Here is a 27406-nt window from a genome sequence, read left to right as displayed (position 1 = left end):
CAACAAAAATGTGTTAGTTACATTGTGACTCATTTATAATGAGGTCGCACAGTTTCAAATACAAGAAAACCCTCACACAGTAGCCAATTCTGACCCCCTACTTGTGCTGTGCCTTGTGTTCTGATCATTTTGAGAGTACTAAATCATGTTAAGACAACACTAAACCCCTGCACCCTCAGCTTGTAGGATATTATATCACCTGATTTTAGGTCACAGACATATCACAGGTGTTATATGAAGGCAGGCTGCAGCGCCATACTTTGATAAAATGGTTTTGTAAGCAAGGTGACAGAAGCTTTTAAGGCACAGACTAATTTTAGGCCACAAAAGACAAATCTTTGGACAGATCTACCAGGAAATGAATGGCCCAGTGAATAGTTCAGTACACACTCAGAACTAAAAACTTTAAAGAAAATTATACTGTTACATTTCATTTAAGTAAAAGTATTTATTTTAAAGTATACTTGGATAGAAATAAAAAAAAGTAGGTCCGTTTAAATGACTGACTCTGAAAGTTTTCAAATACTTTTAGCTGAATGAGCAGAAAACTAGCAGAAAAGCAGAAAGCCTCGTACACCTCACATCAGCCAGACCCATCATGCACCTGCTGGCTTTTTTATGTGACTTTTGCTTTTATTCTGTACTGCACTCTGATGCAAATTGGAAGGTAGAGAAGTGCAATACTTGAGATAAAAAGCACTCAAGTAAAAGTAAAATGATTGATTTTGAAAAACAGCTACAAGATAAACGATTTTGTTATAATGATGAAAGTCAATGGAATTTGTTACTTTCAGTTGTCACGTTATCAGTGTATCAGGTGTTAAATAATTTATCATCAATAAAATGACAAAATGGTGATCTCAAAATAATGACATTATAGTCTACATGTCTGCCATGTAAGTTTGTAATTGGTATAAGCGTTTACAGTGTTCCTGTTGGATTACATTCAAACATTCAAAATGTTCATTGTAAAATAATCTTGTGATGATGGGGAAACATTTTCTCTGCCACTGTCAGGGACATTTATCATTACAAGCAGAAATCTTGTAATTACGTGTTCATTTATTTCTATATGCGGTGTGGTATGGTCATCATCATGTCAGAACTGATTATTGGACTGGATTGTAATTTTGAATGCAACACTTGAACACACTGAAAATTTGGGCTTATGCTTGGAACTATTCAACAATTCAATTGAATTGTATTGGTTGAAATTGTTAGTTAAACCCTTCTACCCTTCAGTGGATTTCTCAAAAGAATTCGTTTGCAAGGGAATGAATCAAACTGGTTCCACTTCTACATAAATACATCATAATTTATTTGACATACATGGACAGTCCACACCATAACTTCACCTCATCTCATATGACATCTTCATTTTCAGTTGGTCAGCAGAAACTCTTCTCCCCATTACAATAACTTCAAATAAGCAACAGAACAAACAGGTGAGAAGATAGAGGCTTTGTATGGCCAGAATATATAAGTCTGTGTAAACGTCTATGGGAGATGGACACACACTCACCACGGTGATCCTGATGGGAATTACACCATGGCTCTCTATAGAAACATTAGACATTACACAGGCAGAAAATAATTCAAACAAGAGAGAACATCAATCAAATAGGTCCATGTCTTACCCTGAGCTCTTCTAACAGCCTCTCTGACATCAGTTTGAATCAGAATATTCCCAGGAAGTGTCCATCACACACACCTGCTTCACAGTACTATGCTTCGAGTTGGGCGGCTCTGTCGTACCGAGCGTTAAGGCCTCCGTGTTCGTGGGACTTCTCTGAACCTGGCTCTAGGTGCATGATGTGTGTGCGCGGGTGTATAAATGTGTGTATGTACACACAGTTGGTATTCCAGGTACCAAAGCTCATAAAGGGGGTGGTTGGTTAAAGGGGTCGTTCAGTGGAAAGTCTCTTGAGGGTCCGATCCTTCCCCTCATTCCCACTCTTTATCACCTCTCTAGCTCCATACCAGCGCTTTGGAGTGAGAGGAGTTTAGCTGCACATGTTCATAGCTCTCTCCATTTCTCTAAAATGAAAAACAAAAAAATCATTTTGTAATGTTTTAAAAAAAGACTTCTGCCACAGTCTAATGTTCTTACTGTAAATGTGAAATTATTCTGTGACTCCCACCTTGGATGCTATGGCTTTGAGTTTGCCAAGTAGAGAAGGTTTTGTGTACACAATTTCATCCTCCATGTCTCCCTCGTTCTCTCCCTCCATGACAGCACAGCTGTCAGCTCCTGGCATCTCACACTCCTTATTGGCAGACATCACCAAGCGGGAGTACTTGTATTCCAACCTAGTAGAGAGACAAGTGATGGAATCAATACTGTGGGGGAAAAAAACAGGAGAGGAATAATGTTGTCCACAGGAATATTGACAAAAACTGTGATGTGACAAGGAAAGAGTGGCAGGAGGGATGGGATTAAACAAGAGGAGCTTGGAGCAGATGAAGAGATAAAGTGGGAATGAAAGGCAGCTGGTAGGAAAGGAAATGGAGAGAAAGAAGAAAAGACAAGAAACTTGTAAGGTAGGCATGAAAAAGAGAAAAAGATATGAATTAGGGTTGAAGAAAGAAAAGATGGGAAGACAAAAGTGAGGACAGAGGGGTGGTGAGAGGAAAGAAGGAAATAAAGGAAGTTGAGGAATAGGCAAGGATGAAACCCAAAGAAAGGAGATAGTGGGGGGAAAAAAAGTGTCCAGGAGGAGGCTAGAAATACTGATTTGTGGTTGAATGCCTCTGCCAACCAGTAAAGCTGGAGTTTACATCCATGTTCGTCCAGACCCGAGATTAGCGTTACCAATTCAGCATCCAACCAAATGTGAAACATGGTCACAACCTCCCCTTCTGTTCCCGAGTTATGGCGCTGAATCATGGCCAGGAAAGTGTTTTTACAGAATATTATATCGTCACAGTGAAATTGACCTTTCGGATATTAAATGTCATCACTTCATCATTTTATCCTATTAGACATTTTTGTTTTATAATCATGATCAGAGTATGACTTCTTGAGTTATGGCCAAAAACGTGTTGTGTGAGGTCACAGTGACCCATGACCTTGAAAATCACCTTCCTCGAGTTCAACTCGACATTTGTGCCAAATTTAATTTAAAGAATCTCCCTTAAGGTGCTCCTGAGATATCGCGTGGATGAGAATGTGACAGACAGACAACCCAAAGTCATGAGGTCTTCTGCCGCGGCGGTCACCGACGCTGAGGCATAAAAGGGGAATCGTACCTTTTGTTCTTCTTCCAGAAGTAGCAGGTGAGGGAGACGAGCAGCACTGCAGTGAACGCTCCCAGCCCCGCACCGAGTCGTACCCAGAACTCCATCCCCTCACATGGCAGCGTTTTCTTTTCAGGCAAGCTCACACCTCCCATACACAGCTTGGGCTCAGTCCACACATACAGCAGGTCCTGGGAATAACACACGTATATAGCATTAAGTAGGAATGGAACAGAGCCAGAGCACACACTGAAAATGGTACAAAAAATAAAAAGTTACAGACGTACAGTGCAGCCTGTCAGTATTTGGACAGTGGAGTGTTTTAAATGTTTGGCTTTACAGCACACTGGATTTCAAGTGAAACAAATACAGTTAAAGTGGGCTTTCAGCTTTAAGAGTGTTTGAGTGAACAGTGTTGGAAACATAACCCTTTTTATGCTTGGGCGGAAGAAAGCATAAAATAAGCTATAATTTCTACACAATGCATGGGATGTGGGCGTAAACGCCTTCAAATTACAGCTGAAAGTGGGCCTGTTTCATTTCAAATCCAATAGGCTCTATTCAAGAACCAAAACAAATCTGCTCCAGCACTTATGGAACATGTCCACACACACCTGATGTCCTCCCTTGCAGGCTCCCTCTATCTGATGGTAGTCTCTCTCTGTGCATGTTGGACAGGCTCCAGAGCTCTCCCATAAGAAATGAAAGGTGCAGCCGTCGCACGTTCCTGCAGGGCACTGACTGTAATAGCCAAGCACAAGCTGTCACTTTCACACCACAGATACATGCTACATGTGATATTAGAGAGGCAACCTGAGAAATAGTGACAGAGATGTAGTACCTGGGAACTGAGATCTCCCCTTTAGTGCTCTTCTCTGGGTTACACCGAAGTGTCACTACTGCGCTCCGACCGGAGTCACAAGAAGAGGTTGCCTCAAGGGACCTCACCAATGCAAAACATAGGAGGCAAGAGAGAACGTTAGACCACTGAATGTTAATGATGTAGAGAGAAAATATGTGAAATAACAGAGGTACCTGTAGTAGAAGTTGACATCAGGTACTTTCTTGGAGGACTGCTGGTAAAGCTCTGCTCTGGCCCTTATTCCATCAAGTGTGTCATCTACCGTCGCTCCTGTTTAACAAAGATTGAATGCATGCACGAACAATTAATATTTTGATTTTCTCCCTTCTGTCACATGAATTTGACATTAAAAGACCAACATTTTTCCTAACATTATATCTTCTATTTTCAGTTTGTTAAAGCACCGACAACAGTCTAAAATATACCAAATGCAGCTCGCCAGATTACCACAGTCTGCATCTCACCGCTCACTCACCGAGGAACGTGTCAGCCAGGTTAATGGACTGCGAGGAGAGCGCCGTGTGGAAGCCTCGTCCACTAGCTGGGATGATTGTTGACTGACAGATGAAGGTCTTGACAGAGTTGGATCCTTCACCTTTCTCTCGCTGGGAGTCGGTGATGGATAGGTCTGTTACATTGTCTGTGCATACGGCCAGCTGACCCTTAAATAAAGAAAAAGAGCAAAGAGCAGGAGCCTTGCATTAGTACATGCAAACTTTTAAAAAGTTCACACACAAACTTTTAAAAGGTGTGTGCGTGTGTTCATCTCTTCACACCTGTCCTCCACATAGGCTGATATTGAAGTGGTGGAAGTACTTGGTTCCTTTGGAGGTAAAGCTTGGACCGTTCATCAGAGATCCCACAGACCCAAGGAGGCTGAAGTCAAAAGTCAGAGAGGTATTGCCCTCTTTGTGGGTGAAGTGACAGTCACTGTAACATAAACTGTGATCCTGCAAAACAAAAAATACAAATACAGACATATAGTTGTGTGTATAATAGTTTCTCAAAAACAAAATGACAACGGCCTGATTCCCAACACCAACAAACCTTGTCGCTCTTGCTGCCTGGTCCACAGGGTTTGCAGGCGTCCGGGCCCGGTGTGGCGTGAGAGACGAGGTACGTGTTTGGTGGACACTCTGTGCACTGGCTGGTGCGCGTGTCTATGTAATGTCCAGGTGGACACGGCACACACATAGAGCTGGAGGGTTGCGTGCTGAGGGCACACGCCCGGCACTCAGAGGACACCCCATCAACAGCATTACTCACTGAGATGGAGTAAATTCGTGCCACATCATTGACATTCCTACGCACCTGAGAGACACAAACAGGTACAGAATAGACTGCAGCACTGATTCAGTGTCTGTACTGATAAAAGTACAAAGAAGGTACAAAAGAGGTTTGAAAAAACTTCATTTTTGTCCCCTCATTTCTGCAAATCAGGTGATTTAAAACAGAGCGTCACTGATTAAAGCTTCACTTCTACTTCTGCCAATGTAGTTGGAAGCATCTAGACTGATTGACTCCCTAAAACAAATTTGCTCCAATGTTCATGCATTATGCAATGTCCTAAGTGAGCAAAGCAATAAAGTAGTCTGTGATTGATTTGAGGTTTGGCCAAAGACTAACACCACATAAAAACTTAGGAGGAGGGAGTGTTAAGTGTACCAAGTGTGGAGTGGGTTTACAAGACTAAAGGCTATCCCTGCTGTTGTTACAGCATGCTGAATGAGAACTTTTTCTTGTTTCTGAAGACACAAAACCGTAAATCCGAAAGTTCAGCCATAAGACAGTAGGCCAGGCTTCCTGATCTGTTGAAGGACCAAGTGACCAAATCTTGGGTCAATGTCTTGACCTCCACAGCTCAGCACAAAGGTTCATTGTGGGTATACAGAAACATAAAAGTGTACCATTTTAAAACTACAGGGATGTAAAGCTTGCCTTCCTTCTGCTGCTCATGTCTTCCTACTTCAATTTATGAATTTGGTAATAATGAGAATATTGTCAATTGTAAGATTTCCATTATCACTGTTAATATAAAATCTTACAGTTTAGACCCTCAGAATGCTACTATACATGTAAACTTGGACTGATATTCTTATTCTTCTGGAGACATTATCATGTGACTGCTTTGTGGGGAAAAATAAAAATAAATACATAAAAAATAAAACAATCACACAAAACTAGAAAAATAGATTCAGTAGAAAATGTGAATGTGACCATATAGTTAACTCATACTTACATCTGATGGTTGGTTCGTTCTCTGGAAAGCCCATGTGTAGGAAACTGAGGCATTCTTTGTCATGACATGTGTGTAGGACTGTCTTGCTTTTGTTCTTTCCCATGACTCCACCACTGTAGTACTCTTCCTGTTTACGTCCTAAAAAAGAAAAAAAAAAAAACGTTCTCTTCATTCACCTCCCCTTCGTACTGTGTGTGTAGCAGCAAGCATAAGTCGGGAGCTTTTCTCACCATCATGAAGTAGAGCTCGCAATCAGCTGTGCACAAAGTTTCAAATTCAAATGTGATGCGACCAAACTCTGTCCCAGAATGGCTGGACATGGACGTAGGGAGCCTGATGGCAGACGCAAGCAGAGAAGAGTGAAATTAATTAGAATAAAAAGAGGCAGGCGGCTCAGTGACGAGAATGATGGAGACATGAGTGTGTATACTTGAAGCCAGGAACATGGATGTTGAGGATGAGGTAATCATTATCCGAGCTTCCTGCTCCACTCTGGATATAATCACCAGCCACCTCCCAGCCTAAAGGACAGGATAAATCCATGTTACTCTGTAAAGATATACATTCAGGTACATACATTGGCTGAATCACCTCAAGTCAACCTACATTAAAGAAATAGTTCTGCATTTTGGGAAATCTATATGAAGTTTGACACCACCTTCAGGCCTGCATAGTAAATATGAAACTACAGCAAGCAGCTGGTTAGCTTAGCTTCTCACAAAGGCTGAAAACAGGGGAAACAGCTAAAGGTCTGCACGTGCAACAACCGTATGCTTGTAGTGTAAAAAAGGCACATAGTGGTTTTACATGGGGCAATGTGCTGGACTATTTCTGGGGTGGGCATAGTAGCTGGATTATTGTTGTTGCTGCTGAGACTCCTGAAAGTCACTGCGGCCGGTAAAGAAATAGTTCAAGATAAAACATGTTTGTGGGCTTTAGAGGTGTTGGTTTGCTGGGTTTGTTACCTAAGAACAGAGCCAGGTGAGCTGTTTCCTCTTGTTTCCAGTCTTTGTGCTAAGATAAGCTAACCATCCCTTTGATTCAGCTCCTTATTTATCATATCTTACTTTAGGCAAGAAAGTGTATTTCCCACAATGTTTACATATTCCTAACGAAAAGGAGCCAAAGACCAAGATAAAGAGAGCAGTACTGGACATATCTGGCCAAGAACACCCACCATTCATACTATCGCATTTGGAGTTGCCCACATTGAAACAGGAGGTCTTCATGTTTGCAGGAAGAATATTCCACCATTTATACTCGTAACCCAAGGTGGGCTCAGTCCCTGCTGGACAACGCTTACATGCTACGGGAAGACAACAAAGAAAAAACACAATTAACAACAACAGAGGAACTGGAGAAAAATGGCAAAGAGGAATACAATATGAATCAAGACAGTTCTCAGTACGTTTCATCCCATCAGAATAGGTCCCAGGTGGGCATGGTGAGCAGGTGGCCGTGTCATTGTTATAGAAGCCAGGGTTACAGGGGGGACAGGGCTCTCGTTCTCCACTTGGAGGCAACGACTCAGCTCCAGTCACATCTTCCAGGCAGATCTTAGGTTCAATCCACTTATACATGACCTGCGTCTGAAATGACATGGGTGATGGAACAGAACAGAAACTGATCAGATAATGGGCCTTCTCGGGGTGTTTAATCTAGAGGTGGCCTCTTTTCTCTCACCTTGCCTTCGTGGTCACATGCTGTGTGGATCTGGAAATAGTCCTTCCTGGAACATGGAGGTCTGTCCTTACACACAGCAGATCCCTCAGCTTGGATAAGAAAAATGAAGAGCAAAATAAAATTAGCCAAAGAAAATGGCAAGTATTATTTTAAAAGAGCAACTGCTGAATATTTTCTCTAACTAAAGGCTTTAATAAACAATGATCTTTGTCAAAGACGAAGCATTAGGCATAAAATACATCAAGCTGAATCATAAAAACCAAAGAATTCAAATGAAATATAGACCCATTCAGTTGACATTAAGTATAGTGAAGATGCAAGATGTGATTGAGTATGAGAACAGAACAGAATAGAATAGATAGAAAACCCTTTTGGAAGGAGAATCTGCTAAAAACACAGCAGTAAAGCCAGGGAGTCATACAATATGCATAAAGAGGTGTACTGAATTAAATATGTAATATGTTCTGAATACACTAGCCTTCTCACAGTCACGTCTCAGTGACTCTACTGAACAGGACAAACATCCTTAGTATCATGATAGGAATTTAAATATGAAGATACTTTATACAATTTCTTTTTTCCTCCTCTGTAATGTACTTTAAATACAGTCTGTTAATTGGACTTTCAATGCATTTCATTAGACCAGGTTAAAATACGGACACAACCTGTCAGGTTAGTCAGCCAGATATTTGCCATTATAACTAGGAAAATCCTCTACCTTCTATTGACATGAAACTGCTAGTCCTGCCTCTCAAACAGGGTCTAGCTCTGAGTGCTTTACATGAGGAAATGTAATCACGTGCATCACTGTTGAGAAATATACTAAAATAGATCAGGGAGCATATTACTATTATCCTACCAAATAACGCATTAGAAAACAAATTTGTAAAATGCAAGTAAAACAGAAGCTTTATGAAAATTACAAGAGCAGACTCACTACATCATCTGCCAAAATCTGCTACTCCCTTGCGATCACACAAGCCCTCCACACTGAACTAACAAGCATGTTTCTTCTTCTGAAGTTTGACTAATGTGGCTGAAAATAGGACAAGCTCTCTTTCTATCCTTCGGCTGCGTTATGTGCTTCTGTGAGCAGCACTGATGACAATTAGGCTACGCTGAATACTGCACTGCAGTTTCACGACACTGCTCCAAGGATTCAACATAAATTTGCCAAACATGTGTAGATTTTTCTCCCTACCTGCATAGTGAGTGGTGGTGTTACAGGGCGTGCAGGAGCTGGCACCGTGGCCAGAGTAGGTGTCCCGAGGACAGGGGTCACATGTGGAGGAGCCTGGGACATGGCTGAATGTCCCCGGCTTACATGGGAAACACTCTGATGTGTAGGCGACTCCTGGGAGAAGGAAATCAATCAATCTTTATTCATATAGAGCCAATTCATAACAAGTGTTATCTTAAGACGCTTTCCATAAAGAGCAGGTCTCGACCAAACTCTTTAATTAAGAGAGAGACCCAAAGATTCAGGAATTAAAAAAAAAAATGACAGATAGAGATTGAAAAGTCAGTTGTTACTGACCCTCTATTTGAACATTTTTTAGCAAAACAGGCTTCACGACTTTGGCCCCCATCAGGACTCCACCCGTCCTCCAGTACAGGATGTTGGTGCCAGATTTCAGGTTCACCTAGAATACACATGATTTCATGAATTATCAGTGGAGCTGCAGCATAAATAGGGCCAATGCAGAAGTTTAGAGAAAAAAAAATCTTTATGTAGCTTCAAATTAATGAGATATGCCATCTTAAAATGGCTTTAAGAGATCAGTTCAAAAACTCAAATGCTAGAGCTGAGCCTTCACTGCCCACAGTCATTTAATTTCTTCATTAAAACTAGATCTTCAGCTAAAAAAAAAAAAAAACACTGTATTGTGTACTGTAAAACTCCTCCCAACATTACAGTTAATGACTTTTTTTTTTACTCAGTGCAGAGACTGAACTACATACACATGGAAACTCAGTTTACTGTGTTACTGGAAAAAGACTGGCGACAAAGGAGAGTGTCATCACACTCTGTGGGTACGAACAGACTTCCTGCTTTTATCATTCCAATTCTTGCTGCTCAGCCTGAGTTCAACACTCTTGTTTTGGAAGGCAAAGGCCGGCTGCCAAAGATCTGCCCTCCGTTTCTATTGTTCATCTTACGGCATGGAATACTTACCGTATGGGTTGCCCATTCACCATGATTGGTGAGCTTGAGCCACTTCGTATCAGCAGACTGATCCATCTCCTGACACTGGTCATTCTGGATCTGAACACACACAAAGAATAGGGTATTTTTTTCTTCATTTGTGGGGACACTTATTGAATAATAAACAACACATCTGCTTTTCATTATGGAGAATTAATGCGAAAAATGTCCTCAATTTACTGTAGATCACCAAAATCTGATTAGTTTTAAAGCTTCATTTTTCCAGCACACATTCCTCCTATTGACCACTCATTAAGAGACTCATCATTTCACTAGCCATAGCAGCAAAAGCACAGGTGCAACTGACAACATTAATTATGGCTCTGCTCTACATTATACCAGGGCTTTGCAACTGGTGCACTAAATGGTGGGCAGCTCTTATTAATGTTACTGTTTTCCTGCTATGACATGTCAGTATGCCCACCAGGAAAAGAGCCTGCAAATAGATTCTTAAATACAAAGATGTAGGTCTCTGAGAGAACTTTAAGATGACCTACTGTCAGAACATACTGATGTACTCACCAGGGTGTCCAAAAACATTTTACTGGCAGTGTATACACAAACCCACTATGTACACACATTGAGCATCCACCCAAACAGACAGAAGTAAAAGGATAACCGCTAAGGAATGTTTGAAACTCACAAAGAACTCAAACAGCAGGTTGTTGTCTGGATACTGGTACTCAAAGCTGATAGAGCCCTGCTTCTTCAGATGGACAGCATAGATGAGAGAGACCGTGCACTCATCCCTGTTGGACTCCAGATAGTTTCCTTGAGGCACCCAGGAAGAACTGCAAGGAAAAAGAAATCAAATTTGTTTTACACTTACAATCTGGCTTTCAGTTTTTCTTGCATCCTAGTAACACACCTGTTGCAGGTGAGCTTGTCATCTCCGTGGGGGCCGTTTTCCAAGGGGGTTGCCAGGCTACTGAACCCAACAGGCATGGAATCCCATTGGTCGAAGCGGATACCGCTGCCGAGGGAGTAGCTTCCTGCTGCACACTGAGTACACTCCTGAGCCGACATCTCCAGGAACTCCCCAGCCTCGCATGAGAAGGCTGGAGGACACAGAATGAGAGGGAGAGAAAGAGAGGAGGGACGGGGGGGGAGAATTACATTAATAAGTCATTCCCAACCTTCTTTGCATTCTGCTGTAAACATCAGACACTCAGTATGAAATCCAACAGACTGAAGAAGAGAAATGGTCATGAAAATCATTGCTGCATTCAGTATAACATAGCCCCAGTGATCGGAACTTAATCCTTACATCCTGTTACACACTGTGTCTGTCTCGCACTTATTTCCATCCTGTCCTGTGCACCTGCCAATGTTTTAACAGTGTCAGCTTTTCCTCATACCTGATCTGTTCAAACGCAAGTGTGATGCCTCTTTATTCTTCACTAACAGCGAAAAAAAATGCGTGGGAATGCAATTTGTGCGGTGCACTCGACCTGAGGATTAGTAGTGTGTCTTAATGTGCACAAGAGGAAGTTGTGAGAAGCTGAAGAGGAAGAAGGAAACAGAAAAAAGTCAAAATAACAAGCTATTCCTGATAATTATCCATTTCACCTCACAAAGATCCATTGTTGTACTGAGAATACTTTCAGTTTTATGCAGTTCATATGTAAAATATCTATGTTAGAAAACCCCAGCTGGCAATTAACATGCAGATTTCGCCAGTGATTGGCTCAGTTCAGCCATCAGGGTAGTGTTGTTGCAACAGCGCAGGGCAAACCTGTTCTATGGGAGATCTAACAAAGCACAAACCTGTATGACCACCATGTGGAACATTACTGTGCTTTTACACGGTTAAAGTCTTACTTCTTGGCTTCATCATGATAAGGCACTTTTCACCATCACTGTCTTGTAAACAACCCCCTCGCAAAAAAAGGAGAAATCTAACACTCCCAATGACTCACCTTTTACTTAGAAGATCTGTTTCCACAGTCAGACACCAACACTGACTGAATATTGTGCCATTTACTTAAATGGACCTCTGAATAACTGTCCTTATAAAAGCATCAACTCTGCAAACTTACTGTCCTTTTATTCAAATAGTCTATAGCTAAGAAACAAATTGGTGCCTGTCATCAGTCACAACTGTCATCGGTTACTGCATCTCATTTTAGATCCTTATCCTAATTTTCACAAGCGACAACAAGGCCCGTTAATGAAGTGGCCTGTGAAGCGAGCAAGTCAGCAGTGAGAAATGATGTGACAATTGTTTTGCTCTGAGATTAATGTCCTGTGGCTGTGCTCTGTGGTTGGTAGGAGAATATCTTTACAGGGTTTGTCAGGTTGAAGTGGTGGAAATTCCAGGCTGCTGATAAGAGGGTGAAGTACACACATCACACTCACACATGCACTTACTGCACTCAGTGCCGCGCACTGGCTCTGGTAGTCCAGTGCAGGCTCCGGCGTTCTGTGGAATGGCCACTCTCCACCGAGATCCTGTGCTGTCACACTCTGTGTACTCATAGTAGTAGTCCGTCTGCCAATTACACACACATTAAACACCTGCATAAGAAATCAGTCACAACATCAGACTTGAACCCAAACAATGAGCAAATGTAGGCCAGAGGCAGGTCAGTAAACATCACACCGCAAGAGGCCTCCACCCTGATTGGAGCCCTCAGTCGTCTCATTGTAGGTGAGAATGCTTTGCAAATCAGAGCAGACAGAATGGATGTTGCTGCTGCATTAGCAACCAACACAGAATTAGCTTCCATATGCAGCTGCTCAGGCTAATAAAGCATGACATCCTGTTACATCGTTATCTCACAAGCCTCAACCACTCTTTTGCCCTGGACACACAACATACCATCTCCACGGCGATGGCGACAGGGGTGATGGCAGCAGTGGTGTTTTACCAGCAGCTCTTCACATTTTCAGAACGAACGCTAAATAATCACGTTAGAGTTTGAATCTGTGGTATGGAGTGAATACAATTAGCTTGATGTTCACGCCTCCACAGAGCTTCTCACCACCATCGTTCTGTCTACAGAGGAGGGTGGCCTGATTTCTGACAGTTTACATAATGTTGCTCCTTGAGCCAAACCAGATTTTGACACCACGGAGCATGCAGGCTGTTGTGTGTGGAACGATTTTCGCTGCTGTCTGTGGGGACAAACGGATACAGGACAAGAGAAAGGAGGCCTAATCGAGCATAGCTGTAGGCCAAACTCAATTTTTTAAAATCTGTAGAGATTCAAGAGGAGGCGAAATCGACTAAGAATAGCATTGTTGTCTGAACTCTATTGCACTACACCCTTGTTATCTCTGGTGACTCCTTCAAGAGCTGTGTTCAGTCACTGATATGGCAGGCTTTCAATCCTCATCTCACACCATAATTCAGCATGAGAACCTCTAGTCCTGGATGCATTCGTGAGATTTAAACCAAGACTTCGGCAGCACAGAAGTGTAGCACTATATATGGCTTAACTGGCGAGCTGCAGTAACATTTCTGCCACTTTCTGACTGACGATTGAGCCAGTAAGTTGAAGGAATGTTGCTCCTCCGTCTTGGGAATCTGTGTGTCTGTGTGTGTGTGTGTGTGTGTGTGTGTGTGTGTGTGTGTGTGTGTGTGTGTGTGTGTGTGTGTGTGTGTGTGTGTGTGTCTGTGTCTGTGTGTGTTTGTGTGTGTGTGTGTGTGTGTCTGCCAGCCTGGACTGAGGAGGTGTTGAGGAGAGCCAGACCAGAGGGAAGGAAAGGCCAGGCCGTGCAGGAAGCTGATAACAGCCTGAACAGCGCTGAGTGGTGAAGTTCAACATACACCAGACCCCATCAGTGATTCATGCTCGTCCATGTTGCTCAAACTTGTTCTCTTGACAAACAGAGCAGCTGGGCGTTTTGTCCTCCCACCTGCTGCCACTGATGATGAGGAAGCGGTTTTAAGCATCATATCAGCTATCGACCCCGGAAATGTGTCATCAATTTTTAATCGTATTTGATGTGGTCATTGGATTACCAACTCACTGTCAGCGCGTGCAACCACAGCAGTGCGTTTTTCTCAACTGCCTCCCCACGGAAAGCTGTGACAATGAAAGCAGATGCAGTGAAATAGAACGAGCCCTTATTGATCGGCTGTGGCATCTCTCACCTCACTACACGGCCGCTGTCCTTTGGCCCCGTCAGTCAGCCGGAGCGTGCAGACAATCAGAGCGCAACTGGCGACGAACCAAGCAGAGGACCGCATCGTGGATCATCGAGGGGGAGAAAAAACATCAACCTCGATCCGGGAGAGGTGATTGTGTCATAAACCTGAGCCGGATCAATGCGTGGTCACACACAAATCGACACCTGCTTCTGACGTCTCTTGTCAGCAGATTGTAGCCCCTACCACCTGCGATTATCCTCAGACTGAGCGCTCCGGGGCTGCATCATCACAGTGAAGCTGGGCAGGATTACGAAGCGCTTCCGGTTACGGTTTTCAAAGTAAAACTCGCAACGCATCCCGGAGTGAATTATTTAGAAGTGGGTTATTTGTCGTGCCTGATTTTTCACGTGAACTGTGATATAAATGTGTTAGTGTGCCAAACAATGTTCATTTTGTGCATTAAAGCCCCAATTTTCCTCAAAGTGACCTTTTGTATCACTTTAATTTACAGCCAAATTAGTACTACCTGTGGTATTTTCTGGCTGTGTGTGCTGACTTGACGCAGCTGTGCATATGTATGTGTGTGTGTGTGTGCGTGTGTGTGTGTGTGTGTGTGTGTGTGTGTGTGTGTGTGTGTGTTCTGACGCGCCCATGACGTCTCTCAGGAAGAAATAATGTTACAATGTAACTGTTGTGACAAAACAACACAACACACAATGATTAATATCAATGCATTTGTACGTTCAATAAAACAAAATGTAAGATGTTACTACGTGGAATATTGTAAAATTAAGCGCTGAGGCGAAATAACAGCCTCTAGCGAGATAATTGTCGCAGATTTGTTTTGGCTGATGTCGCTGTAAGGAAGCACATATCGATATGATCAAGCTGCATTTAGACATTGTCTTGAAAACAGCGTCGGTTAAATGTATTAACCCATATTTCTCTAAAAAATCTCAAGCACTGCTGTCCACATCACTGACCACCAGAGGGAAGCCCTGCACCGTTCATCATTACTGCAATGTGGCTCACACAGGCTGCTTTGTGTAATTTATCTGCCTATAATAACAATTTTGTATTTTGTATTTGGATCCTAAATGTGATGATGTTCATAGACATTAATGCTACTATGAAGGTCTGGCTTAGTGAGCAAAATTATTCTGGTCCTGCTGCCTGTTGACCCCGGGGTCACGGTCATTTCCGTTTTTCGAGCTGACATCTAACTCCCTCTTTTTTGTCCCATTCACCTCCAAACACATTGGAAAACAGTTGTTGATCACTTTTGAGGCTAATTAGCCACCAAATAATTGTCATTAAGTGAGGTCATTTATAATCCCTATGCAAGGGTTTGAATAGATGGTTAAAGTAACAGCTGTGCCAAAGATGCTAAATGCACTAGACAGAAGAAGAATGAAATGAGGTGGCACTAGAGCTGTGTTATTTACTGTGAAGTTGTCCCCAACAAACGGCCCCATGCGTTGTTAACATTAAGTGATAGTGAACACAATATTCTATACTTCAATATTCTGAAGTGTATTTCACATTTTTTTAAAGCTGTATTCCACCATCTAACACTCTATGGTGCAATGGTGGTTCCTCAGTAGTGTAATGAAAACTAATTGAATCCTGTTCAGGTCTGTAAAAATGTGTTACTGTCTTTACGAGATCCACAGTTCCTCTAAAATATGACCATTAACTGTTTGGTCAGGGTGCCATTATTTAAGCAAAATATTATCCAGCTTTCTCTCGCCACCATTTATACTGTGAGCTGCTATTAAGTATTCTATCTCTTAGCATTAACATGTAGACATCACATAGCATTACAGAAAGTTATCAAATTACTTTTATTAAATATTCTCACAACTATAAAAGCTTTCTAAGGCTTTTAATAATGAGTGCAAACTACACTATGTGTTTCTGTTTATATCCTGAGACAAAAGAGGCCAAGCATGTTTCATAATCACACTCTGGTTCAGTTGGTCTGAGTGTGTTGTTTCTTATGATGAGAGAGAGAAGAAAAACACAGATTGTGAATTTGTTTACAGCGAGGGCATATTGACCAATATCCATGGGCATGTGGACACCCTGCATGTAAGTCTGCCAGCATTTTAAATTAATTGCATTTCTTAGTGCACACAGACATTAATCTGATGTGCTAGTTGTGGTGCCTGGTGTATCTTGACAGCACGTCCACAACTGCAAGTCCTACTACTATCAGATCTTGAAAGAGTGCACCATAATCTTCTCAGCCATCAGGAGCGGTTCACTGTTCAGGAGATGATGTTTGGTGTGCAAGGTGGTCACATCACCGTTGTAAAAAGTGCAAAACATATTGGGTTATAGATTACAGTCGGCAACAAATGTATACGGTGAGAATTAATCAGACAGTACTTTCCGATATTTACGTTTAAGTTCAAGTTAGTAAAGCAAGTTTTTCATGCATTCTGTAATTTTAGTGCAATATCTTTATTGAGCCTTTCAAATTATAACAAACATTACGTATCAATGAATGATGAGTTTAGTAAAAGTAATAAAGCAAACATTGTAATCAATTATTTTACCCCACCAGTTACCACATAAACTATTGGACGTGTTATATTGTATATATGATTATGTTTTCAAACATTTCAGCCCATAAGCCAACACAGTGTCTGCTGTACTGGTTACGCAACCAATCCAAAACTGTACACATAATATTGATACTGTCTTTTGAAAAAATACATTTTCACCAAGAGACCAGGCCGGATAAACTATTAATGCAATGCTGCTTTATGTGATTGTATGAATATTTAAGTAGCAGTCACCCAAGGACAGCTGGGTTTCTGCTCATCTCGCTCATTCTGCGAGGAGGGATGCCAGGTCTCTCTCCCTCTCTCTCTCTCTCTCTCTCTCTCCCCCTCTCTCTCTCTCTCTCTCCCTCCCCCTTTCTCTTTCTCATCTGAGGCCTATCATTTACGGTGTTTGCCTGTAACTTGAACTCTCATATTCAACCATCTGTAACACTCCAATAACCTTTACACTCTTGGCCACTGCTCTGTGATCAGATGAATTCATTCATTAATAGTGTTGAAGTGTAGGGCATGTGTATTAGTAACTGACTCTGAATCAGATGGTAACCAGAGTCCCTGTGGCCCAACCCCTACCTACACTCTCATCACAACAGACCAGGGACTACCCAGTCAAGTAATGAGACACCTAGTACTGACACACTGCAACACACACACACACACAGAAACCCTGAGGCTCTCGTACACACACAGGTCATCAGAGAGACAGACAGGGAACAGCGAAGGACTGAAGACAGAGTGACCCTCACCTGTGAAGAGTGGTTGAAGTAGCTTCAAAAGCAACCTGGCTGTTTTCTGTGAGAGACAGAGAATGATGTGATGACAGATCGACCTACTGACCGAGAAACAGCTGACACAGTGTGGATTTTTAAGGTTAAGTCTGGGATAGTGATGATCCATTGCTACAGCTGCTACTGGACAAATGGACTAACTAATTCTGCTATGACATAACTAGAAGACATGCTGAAATGGAGGGCAGCTATTGAGGACATTTGTTGGCATGGACCAAACTGGATAAAAAGACATTTTTATTTCATACGCTGCTGCTCAAGTACGGAAACGGCTGGCTCAGTCTTACGTAGTGTATTTGCATTTATCCCACATAAAGAAAATGATGTATATTCCTTACTGGTTGTTGCTCATACTCTAGTGTCTGATAATGTACAAGCAGCTACAGATTAACTGCTGAATGTTGTCCCACACACTGGGAGACCCCAGATCCAGCTAATGCCAATGCAAGTAAGATTTATTTTACTGTCTCTTTCGGTCATTTCTGACTCCACCAGCATGCACGGACTACCTTGTTCCTCTCTGGGCCATTGTTTTGGTAATCCATCAGATGGTAACACTGATCCAGCACCTGCTGAGGACTCAAACAATTCCAGATGCAGCAGAAATAACCATCAACTTCCCGCAGCAGACCCAGTTATATCCCAGCCAGAAGCGTACCCAGGCAGCCCACACAGGCGGCACCACAAACAGCCTGAGAGGACTATCAGCTGTATCTCCACTCAGTCCACTAGAACCAGAGAAGTAAACGGTACCAACTCAAAATCAATCTGCCACCTGCAGGACACAGATGAAGAGCCATGCTCTGAGTCACCTCCACCCTGCCCCAGCCTCTCCCACAGCTCAGATGATGAGCTGGAGTTCAACTGTAGTCCGGAGCTGGAGCTGAAATATCCTCAAATCCCCAGACCCTCCATCATTATCAGACAGCCTAAGGTAAGAGGCCTGGTTGTCAGCGAGTCCTGTTTTCAACACTGGTGGAAATTAACTGAATACATACATACACATCTAGGTATTATTACTTTACTTGAGTTTTCCTGCTTTATGATACTATATTCTATGGACTATATTGTTCTTTTTAGTTCATTGCATTTATTTCATAAAACATATTTTCACCTTGTAACATATAATGTATCATTACAGTTTAACTTACCCAGCAATATATGTAGTACTTAAAATTACCCCCACTTTAACCAACTACAACATTAAAGTACTTCTTACATATTAACACATCAATAATTAAAATGTATTTATTATATAATGATTTATATATCATTATATATGACAATAGAAAACCAACGAGATTCTGTACAATGAGTACTTACTTTTGGTGCTTCTGTACTTTTATTGAAGTAATATTTTTCAATGCAGTATTCTTACTTTCAATGGAATATTTTTGTTGTGTGGTATTGTTACAAGTAAATGTTTTCAACACTTCTTTCACCAGTGGTTTCCGAGTGTTCATTTTCCATAACAATCAATATGGTACTCTGCATGACAACAATCATACTGACATGAGGCAAAGTAGAGTAGAGTAAACTTGTATTTGAATCATTAAACTTGAAGCTTTACGGAGGTGTGCAGGGCACTTTTTACTTCACAGCTTCTGCCGTTGACTGTAATGTAATGTATCATATCACCACAAGGGGGGTATAAAACCCAAAGAAAGTTATTCATACACTGAATATGGGTATTAAGTAAGTGCCGTTATCTCCCTGTCAAGATTGAAGTCATTAATTTCTCATCAAGATATTGTAAAATCTTCACATCAGTGAGATGTTAAGCTATGAAACTCAAAACACACATGCACACTCACGCACCCACTTTGTGGTCAGTGAGTGTAGATTGGATGTCAGTGAAATGTGTCCTGAGCTCCTGTTCAACATGATCTGTGTTTCCTGATCTCTCAGAACACACACATGTGGCTGTGTGTGTGTGTGTGTGTGTGTGTGTGTGTGTGTGTGTGTGTGTGTGTGCTTGTGCATCTTTATTTGTGTGGGTATGTTTGCTATTTGGACTTGACAAAAACTGACCACACTCAGTCTTTATGCACAAGATTTATCTCTCTTTATTCCAAGAGGAGGATGATGCATTATGTAAGCTGTGTCCTCAGGCTCAGAGGATCAATAATGCTGATCAGCAGTGGAAACTGCAGTAGAATGAGAGGGGGAGGGGTGGACTTTAATGGGCATCCAGGAATTTACACTGTTGATTACTTCATCCAAAGGGAGACATCTCATCAGCAGATGTTCAGACATCTGTTGCGTTGATTGTTTTAGGCCAGAAGATTGTGATTTCTGGTTCGATCTAAGTAAAGAAATGTGCCATGAAAGTATTAAACACACTGTAGATTCATTGTAGCAGTGGGATGCAAGCTTGCTATGGGTGTTTTAAATTCCTTGACCAACTAAAACATTAAGCCAACTGTGACCATTAGTCAACAATTTATGTAGGTAAGCACTCTTTCACTACCTTGTTCCAGCCTCCCAATAAAACTGTAGCAAAGTCGCTCGTTGGCCGATAGTGTAGTGAACACCGACCAAGGCTGTGAATGTATACAACCGCGCCCTCCCCCAACACAGCCATGATTGTGCTGTATCAGAATTAGTTACAAAACTGTGTTTTTAAGCACAAGTTTCTTACTTTCTGTGGAAACAGGAAGGAGGTTTCTCAATGTTTACTTCAGCAAAGCAAATATTAATCATGTGTAACACCCAGCGTCTCTTCCTCATTGGACTGTGTTACTGACAGCATGGACAGTCTCATTGATCCACAGGAGCACAGGCATGATCTGAGCATGTGCATTAACCCTTGTAGCCATCCACCTCCTTAACAGCTGACCTCTCACAAATCACAGCCAAAAGCCTTCGTGATTCCTGCCCTCTAGGCGCAAATTAATGCCCCTTCTGCAAGTAGAGCTCAAGGGACTGAATGTAAAATACTGGCAATTAATGACAGCATACTGTGAAAAGACTGTACAGAACGTCCAGTAAGACAAATGAGTAGGAGTGTGTGAGCATGACTAACAGAAGGTGACTTTTGAGTTATTATGTGCCTGTCCAGTGTGTCGTTCCACTGTGTTTAATTCTTCTGACTTAATCACTGGTGTCTTTGTTAAGATATCCAGATTTAGCTTTGATCTCTTGGGCCCTAAGGCTTTATCTGTGTGTTTTTATGTCCATATGTGTGTGTGCGTGTTTGTGTTTGTGTCCGTGTGTGTGTGTGTGTGTGTGTGTGTGTGTGTGTGTGCCCATATCAGTGTGTGATAATAAGGTTGTTGCATTTATCTCTGACCCCTCCCATCCAGGCGGATGTGTTTATAGGGCACTTTCTTTATCAAGAGCAGAAACTACTGTCATATCTGAGCATTTGGCACAGTACAGTTCAAACACTGGAACAATGATCATATGGTTCATAAAACAATGTTCAACTATAAACAAACCAAATTCTTCAGAATCTCTCTCTCTCTCACACACACACACACACAAAAGCAAAATATCACTGAACACTGTTATTAAGCAAATGGAGGGGTTGGTTTGAACAAGAAGACAGACGGCAAAGAATGAACATTCCCCTATAGAACAGTCCTTGTCAGCTATCTGAGCTGTATTAATAATATCTGACAATTATTTCCTGCTGTGTTGCATACAAAATATCTATTCATGGGCAAAAGTACCTAAAAGTAGGTTTCGATATTTCACAGGTTAGAAACAAATGAAGCTGAGGGGGTATTACCTATTTGCATCTGTGGCAATAGGCCTATGTGCAACCTCACATGCTATAGGCCTGTAAATGAATCTAAATCACAATGTTATCAAACATGTCTATTGTCCCAGAATGTGATTTCATTGTGTTTTTGTCTGAGATTTGCTACTGCACTAAGATCCATGGCTTCACCTTTTTGTGCCCCATAATTGCTCCTTGCAGGCATGTACTTATTGATGCATGAGTGGTCATGCTCACTTACATTAATGTGTTTGTTATTCAGTGATGACCTTACAGTGACTGACGGTCTCTTTGTGTTCCCTTCCCACACACTCCCCTCAGGAATCAGAATTCCAGGAAACGGCGTCTGACAGGTCGGACGGTAGGGAGACAGAGGATGGAGGGTTATCAGGTATGGAAAACAACAGGATCTTCCTCCTCTTTTCTCTCCGCTCCCTTCCTCACCATAAGCTCTTCCACACTGAGAGTTGTTGGGCAAACGCTTGAAAATGGAAAAAGTTCTGGCTGGAGCTGTCCTCTGCTGATGGAAAAACAACTTTGATTTTTATGTGGAGAGGAACATTTTTGTGTAAAGAAATGAGGGAACAATTGGGTTTACACAGTTGTGTCCCCAATGTGTCAACGTGTCATTATGAAAGAATGTTTGTTCCATAACTTGCCTGTTTATGCGTGATTAGGGAGACTTGTTTTTGTCTGTCTGTAGTAAATAGTTATCCACAGGAAAGAACAGACATTCTGTGTGGATGATGTGTGTGTTCAGCGTCAGTGCCGGCGGTTATCTTGGAGACTGGTCTTGGGAGCACTGGGAGGAGTAGAGGGCTAAAAACAGGTAAAAGGATGGAGTTGAGTGGCTGATTGATAAAGAGTGTAGTGGTGTGTGCCAGCTGACCTGCATTGTAGAAGGTGTGTAACAAAGCTTTGGCACCAAACACAGCTGGCCCATCTGCAGTCAATCTCTCTGTTTTTTGTTATCTGATAACATTACAAGGAGTGGATTTTAGGGGGATGGGAATTGGGAGATAATAACATTTCACAAAATAATGCAGGGCACTGCAAAACAACATAAGCTACAGCCTCAAGATCCCATGCTTTTGTGTAGTTTTTATCTCATGCATTTAAGGTACTGAAATGAGGTGGTCCTGTCCTGTGTGGACGGAGGAACAACAGGCAGAATAGGTTAACTACACAACCATTAATGCTTTACTAACCCAGCACAGTGTTTTAGGTGCTTTTAAAGGATTAACATCCCTAACTATGCCTCTGTGCCACACACTAAAAGAGAAAACAAGTGAACATCTGCTACATGTGGGTCTCTAAGAGTTGTTAGATCAACACAAAGAGCACTGTAGGCCTGACAACTGAGGTCTCTTTATTCCAATGAGAGAAATTTAAACAATACAAGCACACTTTTGTCACCACCACCCCTCCCATCCCCCCACCAAGGATAAAATGGGAGAGATTATGATGCACCAGGGGGTAATGTAAGTACAGAACCTCCTCTGTCTTTCTCTGTCTAACACACACACACACATATGCACACAATTGTCACACTGACCTTGATTTCCTGTGGTCATGGTGTGTGCGTGTTGTTGGAAGGGCCTTCCTGCTCTCTGTGCTGGAAATCCTGCTTATTCAGCTTGTTCACACAAACACGCAGACAGACGGATCGTAGGACAGACAAACAGGTGGTAGGACAGACAGAGAGAGGGACAGATACATGGTCCTCTGTTATGCTTTTTGGCTCTACTGTAAGGGTTTACTCAGGCCGGGTCACCTTCTACGTTCAAACTTAATTCTTTGCGGCTGTTTTTTTTCTGCACTGTTTATGATTAACTAGTGCTCATGCCTTCCAGGGATCTATATAACCTGTTAGCTATTATCAGTGCTGTGAAAGACTATTTGAGTTTGTTTATACAGTGTGTGTGCACATCCTCAAGCATAAAGACAGCTTTTTATGTTTAGAAATTGTACACGGAATAATGAATCACATCATTTGTGTTTCCAAGACAAAACACATGAGTGGTGTATAAATTCTTACGTGTCCAGCAAATAGTTATATCCCAAGCACACGTAAAGGCACTGTGTCTATGTCATGAAATACACGTGATACGTAGTGAGCACTTTTATCCAAGTCTGTGGATATTTCAGCCTTGCTGTACTGTAACTGAACCATCTGCTCTCATTGCTGTTGGCAGTCATTAGGCTAAGTGGAAATGCTCTGTACAGTAAAGCTCAATAAATCTGGGTGGTTTGACCAGTAATAACAGCCTTGGCGACAACGTCCAAGGACTGCAGTTAAATTACTGTATCGTGATCTTTTTGCATGTGCTCAGATGCATGACATTCAAAACACATGCAAACATGGACACATGCAAGCATGCGAACGCAGGAAATGACAGGTAGTCTGTACATGTCTCATTTGCTACACTTGAGTGAATTTTTTTCATTTGAATAGAATGAATTATATGGTTGGTAGGACATCTTTGATTGATATAACAATGGACAGCTGAGAAAAGCCAGATTGATTTGTCACATGAATTATTGTTGCTCCACAATTACATTTTATATCTCTCTGCTATATATTCGTGATAAGGGAAATGTCAGCGTTGGTGTTTAAGAGCGACATCAAGAAATAGTGAATATAGACAAGAAAATGGTGAATGACAAAGCATGACAGCGCATCGGCTGCTTAAGAACAGAGACAGGGAGAGTGTGTGTGGGTAATGAAGCTGGGGAACAAGAGATTGTTTCACAAGTGTGCTGAGAGGCTGACGCAGCACTGACCTCATGAACCTCATCCAGCGAAGAACCACGGTGCATGCATTTCGATGTATGTGTGTGCACGCTTCCATGCCTGCGTGCGTGTGTCTGGGCATCTGTGCAGCAAGGGGCAGAGTGGTGTGAGTCATCCAGCAGTGATTGAATTAGCTGAACTTTGGCTGAACACTCACAGAGAAAAGAGGGACAGGCAAGAAAAGCTGAATGCATTACGTTACCCCAAAGAACTGGTGAAGACTTGTCAGAGACAGTCAGGCTGACAGTGGGAGTGTCACCCAAATGTTATTGAAAAAAAATCACCCAGCTTTGTGAAAGCTACACAAACAACCTACACACACCCTCTTTGTAATACACGCACACATTCGTGCAAACACAGAAACACTCGACTCACCAAGTCGCTTACAGTGACCTAATTGACAATTTCTTCCAAAACACATGTCATAAATGTGGAGAATTACTTCAGTGCAGAGTTTTATTTTGTGGTTTCTCCACCAGTGCAATGAGGTTATATGCCCTAAACTGTTGCTGGGTCAGACATGAGGGGGGAAAAGAGAGTGGAAAGAATGCATTTAGTTTGGGATGAGAGAGAAAAAAAGAAGAAACTACTGGTTTGGTGTTAAAAGAGAAGGACTTAGAGTTTCAACAAGTATCTCAGATTTAAGCCACAGCACTAGAACATACTCTGTTTCAGCATATGGTGGGTGTTCTGCTGTTGTAAACCCCCAGTCGTTCAGAAGTAGGTCACACAAGTGGGGGTTGTGTTTATGTACACTACAATTACATGCAATCATTTACCATTTACTCCTTTCTTGCGTTGGTGTGATGTTAAGTATGGCCTTACATTCTTAACAATGGCAATGAATAAATTACTTTCTTCTTGTCCATTTTAAAATCTATTGTATTTCATTTGGTGTCGGTCTACTTTATCATTGAGCAACAAACTACATGGATATACATTCATATCTCATATTTACATCTTACCCAGAAAACCAAACAGGGATCCACTACTATCAGTTTTAAGGCCTGCTCACACTTACAAGTAGGCCGCTTTGTCACCAGGGGTTTAAGATAACTGCTATATCCTGTTTAAAGTGGAGGCCCTTGGAGGACTGACAAAGAAAAAAACAAGGGGCCTCACATGCAAACCTACATACACACACACACACACAGCAACTGTGGGAAACCCTGGGATGATAACAGAAACATCTGTCCCAGAAATTAGACTGGAGATAGAGAGGAGACAGAGTAAGGCTGTCCGGGTCCACGCAGTGACCTGACCTGAGTGAGAAAACCCCCCATTTACACACCAGAAGAGGCAACAAGATGACCTTCAGTGTCCAAATCTGTCTGCATCACCCCATCAGTTTTTGTTTTCAGTCAAGGATGTATTCAGTGCTACTTTTCTGCTGGCAGCACATCATATATACACATAAACAAAAATTGTAGGTAAAAAGTACAGTACAACAGTAGAATTTCTATTTGTGCCTTTCCTAGAACAGTAAAAGGGGGTTTCACCTGTGTCCCAGCAATGTCTACTACTGCTGAATGTCAGTTGCGGTATAGAGGAAGAAGTATGAAACTTCCGTGAAGCCACCTGAAACGGAAACCACTTACAGATGCAATATCTGTACCTAAACAGTACCGTTGCCATAGCAGTGAGGAAAATATTTCATCCTATTGTGGTAAAGGTTTTAAAACCAACACGACATAAGTGTGAATAGTAATGAATGTGTTTATTTCAGTTAGACAAACCTGCCTATGAGAGGAAGCCATATTGTCTGTTATGTTATTTTAAGTTATACTTTTTAAGTTTAAAGGATAGGTTGACATTTTGTCGGATAAAAAGTTTGATGCTGCTCTTTTGTATGTATGAGAATCTGTAGTCTTACAGACGTTGTGAGTTGAACAATTTCTTGGCTGGGAACAGTAACTTCCTGGAGTCTCTACTGGCTGCCTGGCAACTGGTTCTGGCCAAGAAATAGTCAAAATATAGTTGAAATAGTCAAAGCCAAATTGTCGTTTATTCATTCAGCTACAGTTTTGTACAGATTAAACCATAAAATGTGTTGATTGTTACAGTTGGACTGAGCCAGGCAAGGTATTTCCCCCTGTTTCCTTGCTTTAGCTACACATTTAGTGTACAGACATGAAAGTGGTCCAGTCTTCTCATCTCTCTGCAAGAAAGTGTATTTCCCAATATGTCAAACAATCTTACCTCTATCCTATATGTGTAGAAATAGATGTGGAATAACATGGTGACGATGGCTTGTAGATCTTAAGTGAGAGTTGTTACTCTGACTTCTGGTGTCTTATGCATCTTTTACTCTCCAACACACCACATACACACATACACTGTATACACATCTGTTTCCTGCATGGCAGGAGCTCTGAGTGTGGTGGTCTCTGGAGGGAGTGTCCTCTCTGTCAGTGGTGACCCCTCTCATGACTCATCCTATTGTTCAGCTTAACACTCTTACTCACCCCTCTCCTAAATTATGAGAAGGTCCTTAGGAATGTTTTACTTCTCTGACGCCCCGACCTTCCACATGTTTAGATTTCAAACCCGACCCTTGGGCCATTTTCTGTTCTTTTTGTCATTTCCAGTAAGCCTGCTCTAGTAGCTGTCAGCAACTTAGATCTTTATCCAAGAGAGATCGAGCCGAATGAGTCAAGAAGGATGTGTGAAATAAGCAGGGCAACGTAAACCGACAGATCACCATGAAACTAGGGGTTTCGGTGAGCCGATTTAACAGAAGGATGGTGGATAAGCAGATCCACTGGCCCTTCATCAGTAAGCAGATTACTCTTCATCACAAAGAATGCTTTGGATATTCAGTCTGCACCAATAACAGATAGCAGACTGATCTGTTGTAATCAAACAGAAGAATGATAAGACAATGAAAACTTGAACCCGTAAGCTCTTACAGAAAAAGAACCATGATTTTTTAAGAGCACTATTGTCATGAGTAATTACAAATGCTGTGCAGACAAACATTGTTCAAACCGAAAGAATGTATTTATATAGTGGAGAAGACAAACTTCCTTTGTCATCTTTGAATATTTCTCTCAGTTTAAACATCATATAGCGTCAACAAACCAAGATGAGAGAGAATGTAATACATAAGACAGTGATATCCGATACTCAAAGCATTAACATTAATTTTCTTTGGGGGACTCTAAACATAATACTGTAATTTTCTACCCCCTCGTGATTCACAAAAAG

The 27406-nt window shown here is 41.8% G+C and overlaps 1 protein-coding gene across 1 annotated transcript; it reads right to left on the bottom strand.

The window, feature by feature from the left end:
* Positions 1 to 1294: 1294 nt before the first annotated feature.
* On the bottom strand, positions 1295 to 14568 carry LOC139201037 (endosome/lysosome-associated apoptosis and autophagy regulator family member 2-like). Its single transcript, XM_070830250.1, has 22 exons — positions 14327 to 14568; positions 12598 to 12718; positions 11096 to 11285; positions 10871 to 11018; positions 10198 to 10287; positions 9559 to 9664; positions 9223 to 9375; positions 8022 to 8110; positions 7747 to 7927; positions 7516 to 7644; positions 6769 to 6859; positions 6569 to 6671; positions 6339 to 6476; positions 5147 to 5410; positions 4876 to 5049; positions 4575 to 4761; positions 4273 to 4369; positions 4079 to 4180; positions 3852 to 3978; positions 3250 to 3428; positions 2142 to 2310; positions 1295 to 2037 (listed from the first exon to the last, which is right to left on the bottom strand). Exons 1-22 carry the CDS (start codon positions 14420 to 14422, stop codon positions 1969 to 1971), a joined length of 3003 nt encoding a protein of 1000 aa, XP_070686351.1. The 5' UTR covers positions 14423 to 14568; the 3' UTR covers positions 1295 to 1968.
* Between the last annotated feature and the right edge of the window lie 12838 nt (positions 14569 to 27406).

The sequence above is a fragment of the Pempheris klunzingeri genome, chromosome 5 (genome assembly GCF_042242105.1).
Source record: "Pempheris klunzingeri isolate RE-2024b chromosome 5, fPemKlu1.hap1, whole genome shotgun sequence".
Classification (NCBI taxonomy): Eukaryota; Metazoa; Chordata; class Actinopteri; order Acropomatiformes; family Pempheridae; genus Pempheris; species Pempheris klunzingeri.
This window is presented reverse-complemented; position numbering and strand designations above follow the sequence as displayed.